The following is a 13678-nucleotide window of genomic DNA, read 5'->3' as shown; positions in this document are numbered from 1 at the left end:
TTTTGCGCCCAACTGACCAACCTGTCTATATCGTCCTGTAGCCTGAGGCTTTCCTCCTTGCAATTTACCACCCCACCAATTTTCGTGTCATCTGCAAACTTACTGATCATACCTTTTACATTCTCATCCAAATCATTTATGTAGATCACAAACAACAAGGGACCCAGCACCGATCCCTGAGGTACCCCACTGGACACAGGCTTCCAGTCACAAAAGCAACCTTCGACCATCACCCTCTGCCTCCTGCCACTCAGCCAGTTTAGGATCCAACGCGCCAAGGCACCCTAGATCCCATGGGCTCTTACCTTCTTGACCAGTCTCCTATGCGGGACTTTGTCAAAAGCTTTACTGAAGTCCATGTAAACCACATCCACAGCATTTCCCTCATCCACCCCCCTAGTCACCCCCTCGAAAAATTCAATCAGATTTGTCAGACATGATTTACCCTTGACAAAGCCATGCTGACTATCCCCGATTAATCCTTGCCTCTCCAAGTGGAGACTAATTTTGTCCCTCAGAATTTTTTCCAATAATTTCCCTACCACAGATGTTAGGCTCACTGGCCTGTAATTCCCTGGTTTATCCCTGCTACCCTTCTTGTATAATGGTACTACATTAGCTGTTCTCCAGTCCTCTGGTACATCCCCTGTGGCCAGAGAGGTTCTGAAAATTTGTGTCAGAGCCCCTGCAATCTCCTCCTTTGCCTCCCACAGCAGCCTGGGATACATCTCGTCCGGGCCTGGGGATTTATCCACTTTTTGGCCTGCTAAAACCGCTAGCACCTCCTCCCTCTCGATGCTAATATGTTCAAGTATGTCACAGTCCCCTTGCCCGATTTCTATGTCTGCATCGTCTTTCTCCATAGTGAACACAGATGCAAAAAATTCATTTAAAACCCCGCCTACATCATCTGGCTCTACACACAGATTGCCACTTTGGTCCCTAATGGGCCCTACCCTTTCCCTGGTTATCCTCTTGCCCTTAATATACTTATAAAACATCTTAGGATTTTCCTTTATTTTGCTCGCCAGTGTTATTTCATGGCCCCTCCTCGCCCTCCTAATTTCTTTTTTAAGTATGCCCCTGCACTTTTTATACTCCTCTAGGGCTTCTTCCGTCTTTAGTCTTTTGTAACTGCCAAAAGCCCCCCTTTTATTTCTAATGCATTTTTGTATCTCCCTTGTCATCCAAGGTTCCCTTTGCTTGTTGGTCCCACCCTTGACCTTTACAGGAACATGTTGGCGCTGTACTCTCTCTCTATTTCCCTTCTGAAAGTCTCCCACTGTTTTGATGTGGATTTTCCTATAAGTAGCTGCTCCCAGTCCACTTTGGCCAGATCCTGCCTTATCATATTAAAATCGGCCTTCCCCCAATTTAGAACCCTTATTTCCGGGCCGTCTTTGTCTTTTTCCATGACCACCTTAAATTTCACCGAATTATGGTCACTGTCGCCAAAATGCTCTCCTACTGATACTTCCACCACTTGCCCGGCTACATTCCCCAGAATTAGGTCCAGTACTGCCCCCTCTCTTGTAGGACTTTCTACATGTTGGCTCAAAAAGCTCTCCTGGATGCACTTTAAGAATTCTGCACCCTCTAAGCCTTTCACACTCTGACTATCCCAATTTATATTGGGGAAGTTGAAATCCCCCACTATTATTACCCTATTATTTTCACACTTCTCTGAGATTTGCCTACATATCTGTTCCTCTATCTCCCCCTGACTGTTTGGGGGCCTATAGTACACTCCCAGCAAAGTGCTTGCCCCCTTTTTGTTTTTAAGTTCTACCCATATGGCCTCATTTGAGGAACCCGCTAATATATCATCCCTCCTTACAGCAGTAATTGACTCCTTAATTAATATTGCAACACCCCCTCCCCTTTTACACCCCCCTCTGTCTCGCCTGAAGATTCTATACCCCGGAATATTGAGCTGCCAGTCCTGACCCTCCCTCAACCATGTCTCCGTGATGGCAACAATATCGTACTCCCATGTGTTCAACAACAACTTCAGTTCATCCACCTTATTTGCAAGACTCCTTGCATTAAAATAAATGCCTTCCAGCCCTGCCATATTCCCTTTTGCCTTCACATATTTGCTCTGCCTTCCCAGCTGACTTGTTTTTTCCTCTGTATTTGGCTGTAAATCACCCCCTACTATAGCTCCACTCTGTACCCCATCCCCCTGCCAAGTTAGTTTAAACCCCCCCCAGCAATGCTAGCAAACCTCCCCGCAAGGATATTAGTTCCCCTCTGGTTCAGGTGTAAACCGTCCGACTTGTACAAGTCCCACCTTTCCCAGAAGCAGACCCAGTGATCCAGGAAACTAAAGCCCTCCCTCCTGCACCATCCCTTTAGCCACGCATTCATCTGTTCTATCTTCCTATTTCTATACTCACTAGCACGTGGCACCGGGAGTAATCCAGAGATTACAACCTTTGAGGTCCTGCTCTTTAATCCTTCACCTAGCTCCCTAAATTCTTGCTGCAGGACCTCATCCCTCTTTTTACCTATGTCGTTGGTACCAATGTGGACCACGACCTCTGGCTGTTCACCCTCCCCCTCCAGAATGCCCTGCAGCCGCTCAGTGATATCCTTGACCCTGGCACCAGGGAGGCAACAAACCATCCTGGATTCACGTCTACGGCCACAGAAACGCCTGTCTGTTCCCCTTACTATAGAATCCCCTACCACTATTGCTCTCCCACTCTTTTTCCCCCCTTCCTGGGCAGCAGGAGCACCCCCAGTGCCAGGAAGTTGGTCTGTCTGGATCCTGCATTCTGGAATTCTCTCCTCAAACCCCTCTGCCTTTCAACCTCCTTTTTAAGAGCCTTAAAACCTACCTCTGATCAAGCTTTTTGTCACCATAATATCTCCTGTAGCTCAAGTATTTTCCTTGCACCTCTGTGAAGCACCTTGAGCTGTTTTTGTGTTAAAGGTGCTATATAAATGCTTGATAGCTGATGTTCTGAATTTCATCAGTTATTATATCCATAAAGGACTGTATGTATTCACAAATGCCCCTTTGTGCTTTTTTCTTTACAGGTAAATTGAAGCCTATTGTTAAGTCACAACCAATCCCAAAGAGTAACAAAGGACCAGTAAAAATGGTGGTGGGCAAGACATTTGCTGAAATAGTTATGGACAAAAAGAAAGATGTCCTAATAGAATTCTATGCACCTTGGTGTGGACACTGCAAACAATTGGAGCCTGTGTATTTGGAACTTGGTAAAAAGTACAAAAATGAGGAGAACCTGATCATTGCAAAGATGGATGCAACAGCAAATGATGTGCCAAATGAGAAATACAAAACTGAGGGATTCCCTACCATTTACTTTGCTCCAAGCAACAAGAAAGACAATCCTATTCAATATGACAAGAGTGAGCGAGACCTTGACTCTTTGAGCAAATTTGTGGAAGAACATGCAACCAAGCTATCAAGAAGCAAAGATGAGCTATAAGAATTCTGTACCATTTGATCCAGTTGTAGGGAACCTTGGAAGGGGAACAGAAACTTCCAACAATGCAGTTTGGACTTAAGGTGAAATGACCAGTTTCACAACTATAATTCCTAAAAAATCACTGGGAATAAGAAATTTAACCTTGTCTGCCAGAGAAATTTTTGTTACAACCAGTGTAATCAAGGTATTTGCCTGGAATGTATAAAATCACTATTTTGTGAAGTTTGTATGGTTTGTCATTCGATTTATATTTTGGTAAAAAATCTTCAAATAAAGACAACCCAAGGAATTAATACGTTTGCAGATTTATTTCTCTGTAACCCTTTTTCCACTCCCTCTTATTAGCTGGAACAGGGAATTTTTATCCTCCACCTACTGTGTTTCAAGTATAACCCGAGTTGGACAGTTAAATCCGCAAGTATGAGTTTCCCAGGCCAGCTGTCATTTGTTCAATTTCCAAATCTTATTAATTTAGTGCTGAAGGGCAGTTTTGTGTTGTGTACTTGCACCCATTAGGAACTGTAGTGATACTTTCAAACCTTCAATTCAAACTGTTGACCAGCAAGCTTGATTTTTAAACCCATGTTCCAGAAGCGAAAGCATGATGCACTCTGCCATTCAGCTGCATATATTGTGAACAATTCTCCTCACCCTCCCCATTTTCAGAAGGCTTTCGATAAGGTCCCGCATAAGAGATTAGCGTGTAAAGTTAAGGCACATGGGATTGTGGGCAAGGTACTGACTTGGATAGAGAACTGGTTGGCAGACAGGAAGCAAAGAGTTGGAATAAACAGGTCTTTTTCCAAATGGCAGGCAGTGACTAGTGGGGTAGCACAGGGATCGGTCCTAGGACCCCAGCTATTCACAATATATATTAATGATCTAGATGAGGGAACTAGATGTAATATCTCCAAGTTTGCAGACGACACAAAGCTGGGTGTGCTGTGAGGAGGATGCTGAGAAACTCCAGTATGACTTGGACAGATTGGGTTATTGGGCAGATGTATGGCAGATGCAGTATAATGTGGATAAATGCGAGGTTATCCACTTTGGTGGCAAAAACAGGAAGGCAGATTATTATCTGAACGGCAATAGATTGGGAGAAGGAAGTGCAACGAGACCTCTGGGTGTCCTTGTGGACCAGTCGCTGAAGGTAAGCATGCAGGTGCAGCAGGCGGTTAAGAAGGCAAATGGTATGTTGACCTTCGTAGCGAGAGGGTTCGAGTACAGGAACAAGGATGTCTTGCTGCAGTTGTACAGGGCCTTGGTGAGACCACATCTTGAGTATTGTGTGCAGTTTTGGTCGCCTTATCTGAGGAAGGATGTTCTTGCCATGGAGAGAGTGTAGTGAAGATTCACCAGACTGATACCTGGGATGGCAGGAATGACGTATGAGGAGAGATTGGGTCGATTGGGCTTATACTCGCTGGAGGTTAGAAGAATGAGGGGATCTCATTGAAACTTATAAAATTCTAACAGGACAAGACAGACTAGATGCAGGAAGGATGTTCCTGATGGCGGGGGAGTCCAGAACCAGGGGTCAGTCTAAGGATAAAGGGTAAGCCATTTAGGACAGAGAGGAGGAATTTCTTCACCCAGAGAGTGGTGAACCTGAGGAATTCTCTACCACAGAAGGCAGTTGAGGCCAATTCATTAAATATATTCAAGAAGGAGTTGGATATATTTCTTAAGGCTAAAGGGATATGGGGAGAAGGCAGGGACAGGGTACTGAGTTTGGATGATCAACCATGATCTCATTGAATGGCGGAGCAGGCTCGAGGGGCCGAATGGCCTACTCCTGCTCCTATCTTCTGTGTTTCTATATCCTGTGTTCCCCTTCAACCTGTTGCCAGTCCCCTCACCTTTTCTGGTCAGTGGAGGATTTTAGCACAAGCCCAATGCCATCTTCATTGAGTGACACTGCAAGTGAATGCACCATAGCTATAATTTCTCATTTTAGATTTGATATGTTTGGATTGTGCCTATTACAGGTCCAGGCCCTGTCCTGTGCCCTAGGGTAGCTACAGCAAACTCTGGGGCAAAGGTCAAGGAACCTCTGCCCCATAGCTCTCCATCTACAATGGTATGACTTAACAATATAACTGAAACCTACCCCTCATTTTTGGCAAATTTGCCAAGTGTTAGTTTGGCATCTTGGTTTTTTTCTAAATATGACTGCATAAAATGTATTAAGTCTTCCACATAATGTGTCCTTTAATCTTTTTCATCATGCCTCTTTCCCATTGCAATGACACCTTGTCTCCAAGTAGGTACTACTCTTCTGCAGTGCCACCTGCCTCTGCTACCAACATTGGACCCGAGCCTGCATGATGGAAAGCAAAGAAAGAAATGCATTTAAAAAGTGCCTTTCACAACCTCAGGATGTCCCACAGCACTTTACAGCCAGTGACGTTCTTTTGAAGTGTAGTCACTATTGCAATATAGGAAATGTGGTCACCAATTTACACACAGCAAGGTCCCACAAACAGCGATGATCTGTTTTGGTGGTATTCATTCCATTTTCCATCTGACTGCTTCAATATTTAAGACCCGTGTACCAATACCCATCACCGTACTCTCGAGACCCCTTCCTTTTGCTCTGTTATCCAAGGATCCCATCTAGCACCACCCTCTCAATATCTCAAACTTTCTTTTGGTCCTAATAAGGTAATTGATTTACAATTTCCACAAAAATATAGACTCATCACAATTTGAAGCTGAAAATACCGTTAACATTCCCATAACACTTTGAATAATGAAAAATATTTTTTATTGCAATTGCCATAAATCAGTGGCCCTAATAATATATTGAACATTATGTACTATAAAAACGCATATCCTGACTTCATGAACAACATGGGGAGATCCACGAGTAAATGCTATAAATTTACCATCTCTGACTGAATATTTTCTAAATTTTTCCTGTCTTTGGCAACATAAATTATGGACACATTGTTTGTCTATCATTTAAAACTGTGATCTTTAGTTTGACTAATGATCTTGAAAACAATATTAATTGCTATTCATAAATGCTAAATTTAATAACCCCAGAAGCTAACTGTACAGAGCAGTAGTATTACAAATCCACAATTAATGTGAATTATATCATATTTATTGAAGCAATGCTACTCGATCAATCAGTAGCAACATTTTTGCAGGAGGCGGCGGGGGAAGAGCCGGGCCGGGCTGCGGTGTGTCTCTTCCCCCTTCCTCCACCTCTCTCCTCGCTTCCCTAAGGTGACCGGAATGGAATCACTCGGGCAGCACGGTGGCATAGTGGTTAGCACTGTTGCCTCACAGCGCCAGGGACCCGGGTGACTGTCTGTGGAGTTTGCACATTCTCCCCGTGTTTGCGTGGGTTTCCTCCGGGTGCTCCGGTTTCCTCCCACAGTCCAAAGATGTGCAGGTTAGGTTGATTGGCCATGATAAAATTGGCCCTTAGTGTTAGGGGGGATTAAATATGTGGGGTTACGGGGATAGGGCTTGGGTGGGATGGCTGTCGGTGTAGGGACCGGGTGCTAGGGTTTGGATGATCAGCCATGATCTCGTTGAATGGCGGAGCAGGCTCGAAGGGCTGAATGGCCTACTCCTGCTCCTATCTTGTATGTTCCTATGATTGAGGGGGAGAGAAAGTCTCCCTTGTCCCCGGGGAGATCTGTGCTCCTGTCGTCAGGGCCACAACATCGAGAGTCAGCAGCCAGACATCCTATAAAACCCAGGCAGAGAGGAGCTGCGGGAAGGAGGGAGGAGGACAGTAGGAGGATGTGTGTGCTCGGCCGTTATAGCAGAGCCTGGTCTCCAATCATCTTGGATCCCCTTGCCATTGGACCAAGACCTTGCTCTGTCAAGCCCGTGTGGTAGCTGGTGTGCAATGGCCACCCCACGTTAAAAGAATTCACGCACAGGCATCTTCCACCCTTTAAAATGAAGTTCGGGACCTGGAATGTCAGGACCCTCATGGCTTGCATTGGACTCATCAGTCACCTGAGAACTCATTTTTAATGTGGAAGCAACTCATCCTCGGTTCCAAGGGACTGCCTAAGAAGAAGTAATGTGAATTAAAGGTTTTTGAACATTTAATTACAACATTCTTTAAATTATGCTTCATATTTTAGCAGCCTGTAAAATTATAACTATTTTCCTGAATTTAAAATTAGGACAGTTTTGATGATTTTGGTCATCATTGTTGATAACCGCCTATGATTCATCTCCAATTAATACAGGATTTGATTTACCATATTGCTGTAAAGTCTGATATTCACGACTAGGGTTGCAAAGGGGTGGAAAGTTTCCACGGGAAGTTTAGCTTGGGAATTTTGCCCAAAAAAGCACATGCTAGCAATTTTTTTTTTGGTTTTTTTGTATTTTTCATTTTTTTTCACAGGTCCTCTCTTAAAATTACTAACAGATGGAATCTTAATTATTAAGGAATTTCTTAATATAGTGTTTATCCTCTTGGCTTGTTTTAATAATTACAAGTTTTGTGTGTGACTGAACAAATGTGTCCTGATTGGTTGGATGAGCGATTAGCTCCCTCTATTGGTGATGTAGCGTCGTGCGTACACAGGTCATGCTTCCATCACATGGAGCATCAGGAAAAATTTACTCGCCCTGTTGCAATCGTGCTGATCGACCGCAGTTTGACACAGACGAATGCCCTTTATTTCTCTGCATAGATCAATGCCACATTTACCGTCGGATGTGTGGAAGCATTTTATCCCAGGCATTAAAGATGGAAAGACTGTACATGTGCAAACACTGTACAAAGCCATATGTAAAGAATGTCACAAAGATGCAGCAGCATTTATCCAAATGCAACAACTTCACTCAAAGCTCACAACAGTCAGCCCAGAGTTCCTCTGTTTCCATTCAAGAAGATGATTGTTCACATTCAGCATCAGGCTCCTTGTCATCAGCAACTCCTGGCCCACTTGGAAGGTTCTTTGATACAATGGATAACCATAGCCAGAAGAATGCAGATGAGTGCCTTGCTCGAGCTGTATATGCAACAGGCTCACCCCGCGTGCTCACAGCCAATGTGTACTGGAAGAGATTTTTCAATGCTTTCGCCCTGCATACTGTCCTCCCACCAGACATGCTTTGTCTACTTATTTGCTGGAGGCTGAGTATAAGAGTCCAAGGAAAGCTCAAAAAAACAATAGAGATGGCAGACTGTGTTGCAGTTATCTCAGATGGGTGGTCAAATGTACGAGGGGAGGGCATCATAAACTACATCGACTCCACTCCTCTCCCAGTGTTCTTCAAGAGCACAGACATGAAGGACAACAGGCACACACATTGCTGATGAGCTGAAAGCAGTCATCAACGATCTTGGATCACAAAAGGTCTTTGCAGTAGTTACTGACAATGCTGTGAATATGAAGGCTGCTTGGGCTCAAGTGGAGGAGGCCTACCCTCATATTACGTCTATTGGGTGCGCAGCTCATGGGCTTAACCTGCCCCTCAAGGACATCATGGGTTTGAGAACCATGGAAACACTGTACAAGAGAGCCAAGCAAGTTGTTAAGTATGACAGGGGAAAACAGGTGGTTGCAGCAACTTACAACGCCAAGCAAACGACAAAGAACAAGAACACCACAGTGAAGCTGCCCAGCAACACTAGATGGGGTGGCGTTGTCAAAATGTACAACAGCTTTCTGGAGGGTAAGGAGTCGCTGCAAGAAATGGCAATATCCCAGTCTGGGGATATGGAAACCACCATCAAGAAAATACTGCTGGATGATGTGTTTTGGAGAGAGTGGTTAGCAGCCTTAAACTACTCTCACCAGTAGCATCTGCAATTGCTCAGATTGAAGGAGATGATGCTGTCTTGTCAGATGTTCTCAGGCTTTTTGCTGATTTTAAAAGAACAAATCAGCATTGCCCTACCCACATCCCTGCTGCTCAAAGCAGAGGAGAAGGCAATTGTTCAATTCATACAGACGCGTCAAGAATTTTGTGTCACGCCGATTCATGCTGCAGCATACATGCTGGACCCAAAGCATGTTGGGAGACCAATACTTTCTGGAGAACAGATCAACAGCGCTTAGTGATTTCTACCCTCTCGCGCCACCTCAATCTGGACGTGGGCAAAGTTCTGGGAAGTCTGACAAGGTTCTCTACCAAGCAAGGTCTTTAGAATGGGGACGGGATATGGGAATCATGCAAGCATATCAGTGTACATACCTGGTGGAAGGGATTTTGTGCATCTGAGGCCTTGTCACCCATTGCATTGGTGATGCTCCAAATTCCACCTTCATCAGCGGCCTCTGAACGAAACTGGTCACTTTTTGGGAATATGCATACAAAACTGCGCAACTAACAAGAGAGTGGAGAAACTGGTGGCTATCCGGGCGAACCTACAACTTATTGAGCCAGATACAGAAGTGTCCACCACACAGCTAGACAGTGACACAGAGGAGGAAATGGACACATCAGAGCCAGAGTCAGAGAATCAGGAGGAGCAATGATGAGTAAGAACATAAGAAATAGGAGCAGGAGTAGGCCAATCGGCCCCTCGAGCCTGCTCCGCCATTTAATAAGATCATGGCTGATCTGATCCTAACTGCCAATCTACTATCACAGAACCAGCTCCTGAATCTAACAGAATTAGACACATGAAATAGGAGCAGGATCAGGCTACACGGCCCCTGGGCCCACTCCGCTACCCACAGGGCCATGTCCGATCCGAACCTAGACTCATGTCCAAATTCCTGCCCACTCCCCATAACCCTTAATTCCCTTTACTTCTAGGAAACTGTCTATTTCTGTTTTAAATTTATGTAATGATGTTGCTTCTACAGCTTTTTGGGGCAGCATATTTCATGGACCTACCACCCTCTGAGTGAAGTAGTTCCTCCTCATCTCAGTTTTGAAAGAGCAGCCCCTTATTCTAAGACTATGCCCATTAGTTCTAGTTTCACCCATCATCGGGAACATCTTCCCCGCATCCACCCGATCCAACCCCTTCACAATTCAATAAGATCGCCTCTCATTCTTCTGAACTCCAATGAGTACAGTCCCAATCTACTCAACCGCTCCTCATATGTCCATCCCCTCATCCCCGGGATTAACCGAGTGAACCTTCTTTGTACTGACTCGAGAGCAAGTATGTCTTTTCTTAAGTATGGACACCAAAACTGTATGCAGTATTCCAGGTGCGGTCTCACCAATACCTTGTACAACTGAAGCAATACATCCCTATTTTTATATTCTATCCCCCTAGCAATGAAAGCCAACATTCCATTGGCCTTCTTAATCACTTGCTGCACCTGCATACTAACCTTTTGAGTTTCGTGCACCAGGACCCCCAGATCCCTTTGTACTACAGTACTTTCCAGTTTCTTGCCATTAAGATAATAGCTTGCTCTACGATTTTTCCTGCCAAAGTGCATAACCTCACACTTTCCAGTATTGTATTCCATCTGCCAAATCTCTGCCCACATACTTAGCCTGTCTATGTCCCCTTGCAGGTTTTTTATGTCCTCCTCACTCACTACTTTCCCTCCCATCTTAGTATCATCTGCAAACTTTGATATGTTACGCTCGGTCCCCTCCTCCAAATCGTTAATATAGATTGTAAAGAGTTGGGGACCCAGCACCGACCCCTGCGGAACACCACTAGTTACTGATTGCCATTCTGAGAATGAACCATTTATCCCAACTCTCTGCCTTCTGTTAGATAGCCAATCCTCTATCCATGCCAGAATATTACCCCCAATCCCGTGATTTTTTATCTTAAGCAATAATCTTTTGTGTGGCACCTTGTCAAATGCCTTTTGGAAGTCTAAATACACTACGTCCACTGGTTCCCCTTTATCCACCCTATATGTTACTTCCTCAAAGAACTCCAGCAAATTTGTCAAACATGACTTCCCCTTCATAAAACCATGCTGACTTTGTCCTATTAAATGATGATTATCCAAATGTCCTGTTACTGTCTCCTTAATAATGGACTCCAAAGTTTTACCTACCACAGATGTTAGGCTAACCGGTCTATAGTTTCCAGCCTTCTGTCTACTGCCCTTTTTAAATAAGGGTGTTACATTAGCAGTTTTCCAGTCTGCCGGGACCTTTGCTGAGTCCAGGGAGTTTTGGAAAATTATTACCAATGCATCCACAATCCCTACCGCCACTTCCCTCAAGACCCTAGGATGTAAGCCATCAGGTCCAGGTGATTTATCCGCCTTGAGTCCAATTATTTTACCGAGTACCACTTCCTTAGTGATTTTGATCGTGTTTAGCTCCTCCCCCCCCCCTCTAACCCCCTGTTTGTCCAGTGTTGGGATATTCTTAGTGTCTTCTACTGTAAAGACTGATACAAAATATTCATTCAGTGTTTTTGCCATCTCCATATTTCCCACCATTAATTTCCCAGTCTTATCCTCTAAGGGACCAACATTTACTTTAGCCACCCTTTTTCTTTTTATATAACTATAAAAACTCTTACTATCTGTTTTTATATTTTTTGCTAATTTACTTTCATAATCTATCTTCCCTTTCTTAATCTTTTTGTTATTTTTTGCTGTCTTTTAAAGTTTTCCCAATCCTTGTTTTTAGTCGAATACTATCCTTAATTTCTTTACTTAGCCACGGATGGCTGTCTTTTCTTTTACACCCTTTTCTTCTCAGTGGAATATATATTTTTTGGAAGTTGTAAAATAACTCCTTAAATGTACACCACTGATCATGTATCGTCTTACCCTTTAATCTATTTTCCCAATCCACTCTACTCAATTCCGCTCTCATACCTTCATAGTCTCCTTTATTCAAGCTTAGCACGCTTGTTTGAGATCCAACCTTCTCACCCTCTAATTGAATATGGAATTCAACCATGTTATGGTCACTCATTCCAAGGGGATCCTTTACTAGGACATTTTTAATTAATCCTGTCTCGTTACACAGGACCAGATCTAAGGTTGCTTGCCCCCTGGTTGGTTCAGTTACATACTGCTCAAGAAACCCATCCCTAATACACTCAATGAACTCATCCTCAAGGCAGCCCTGCCAATTTGATTTGTCCAATTAATATGATAGTTAAAATCCCCCATAATTATAGATGTTCCCTTATTACAAGCCTCAACTATTTCCTGATTGATACTCCGTCCAACATAGTTGCAACTGTTCAGAGGCCCATAGACTACGCCCACTAGTGTTTTTTTCCCCTTATTATTCCTTACCTCCACCCAAACTGTTTCATTATCCTGATCTTTTGACCCAATATCATTTCTCTGTATTACAGTGATTCCTTCCTTTATTAACATAGCCACCCCACCTCCCCTTCCTTCCTGCCTGTCCTTCCTGATCGTTAAATAACCTGGTATGTTTAATTCCCAGGCATTGTCACCCTGCAGCCATGTTTCTGTAATGGCCACAAGATCATACCCATATGTAGTTATTTGTATGTAGTAGAGGACTCAGAATACTCATGAGGAGTAGAAGACTCAAAGGGACAAAATAAGGACAAATTACAGGCTAAATAAGCTGACGCTCTTATTTTATTTTAGATGGGTCTTTTTTGTGGGGGTTCAATAAAGTTCAAAATTATCACCTAAATAAAGTTTTGAAAGCCTGTTTTTATTTGTATGGAACAGTATGTCTATTTTGATGACAAAGATAATATAAGGGTCACAGACAAAAACCATCAGTGTGCAAAAAAACTCTAAATTCCCGAAAATTCCCATGGAAAGTTTATCTTTTAAAAATTCCTGGAATTTTGCAACCCTATTCACGACGAATGTTCTCCCATACACACAATGTTGGATTTCAGATTGACCTAAGGGCTGATCTTTCCTTTATTTATTTTGGGCTCTTCTTCAGCTAGCTAGATACAACTTGCTTCAAGCTTTGTCATGGCATCATGAATTATCTTTTGCCACTTTTTCCTGTTACAAGCATATGTCAGTTGAAATGCCACATTTTTTTTTAGATTCACACAAAGGTTTGACAATTAGCCAGTAAAGTGGCTAATATTTTGTTTGTGGCCTTTGATCATACCTTCAGTGGAATCAACTCTTGCAAAGTGTTTAAAATGAAGATATATTTTTAAAGGGTGCTTCAGTGTATTTTTTAAAGTAACTTGATGGGGAGGGTTGTAGGAGGGCAATATAAAAGAGAAGAGCAGCTTAGCTACGTTTTTTTGAAATAAGAAGACATTGATAGTGTTATTGTTTAGTCTTATTACACTACAGTTTCTTATGCAAATAGCCTGGGGCAGT

General features: G+C 43.4%; 1 protein-coding gene across 1 annotated transcript in view; it reads left to right on the top strand.

Moving 5' to 3' along the window:
* Positions 1–3754, top strand: part of pdia4 (protein disulfide isomerase family A, member 4) — a 56267-nt gene extending 52513 nt beyond the window's left edge. The window contains exon 10 of the mRNA XM_085988081.1: positions 3046–3754. Within this exon, the coding sequence (XP_085844207.1) occupies positions 3046–3461 (416 nt within the window). The 3' untranslated portion in view covers positions 3462–3754. The remainder of the gene's footprint in view (positions 1–3045) is intronic.
* The last annotated feature ends 9924 nt before the right edge of the window (positions 3755–13678 follow it).

The sequence above is a fragment of the Somniosus microcephalus genome, chromosome 5, assembly GCF_052327205.1.
Source record: "Somniosus microcephalus isolate GS21.2 chromosome 5, FLI_Smic_1.0, whole genome shotgun sequence".
In the NCBI taxonomy this organism is placed as follows: Eukaryota; Metazoa; Chordata; class Chondrichthyes; order Squaliformes; family Somniosidae; genus Somniosus; species Somniosus microcephalus.
This window is presented reverse-complemented; position numbering and strand designations above follow the sequence as displayed.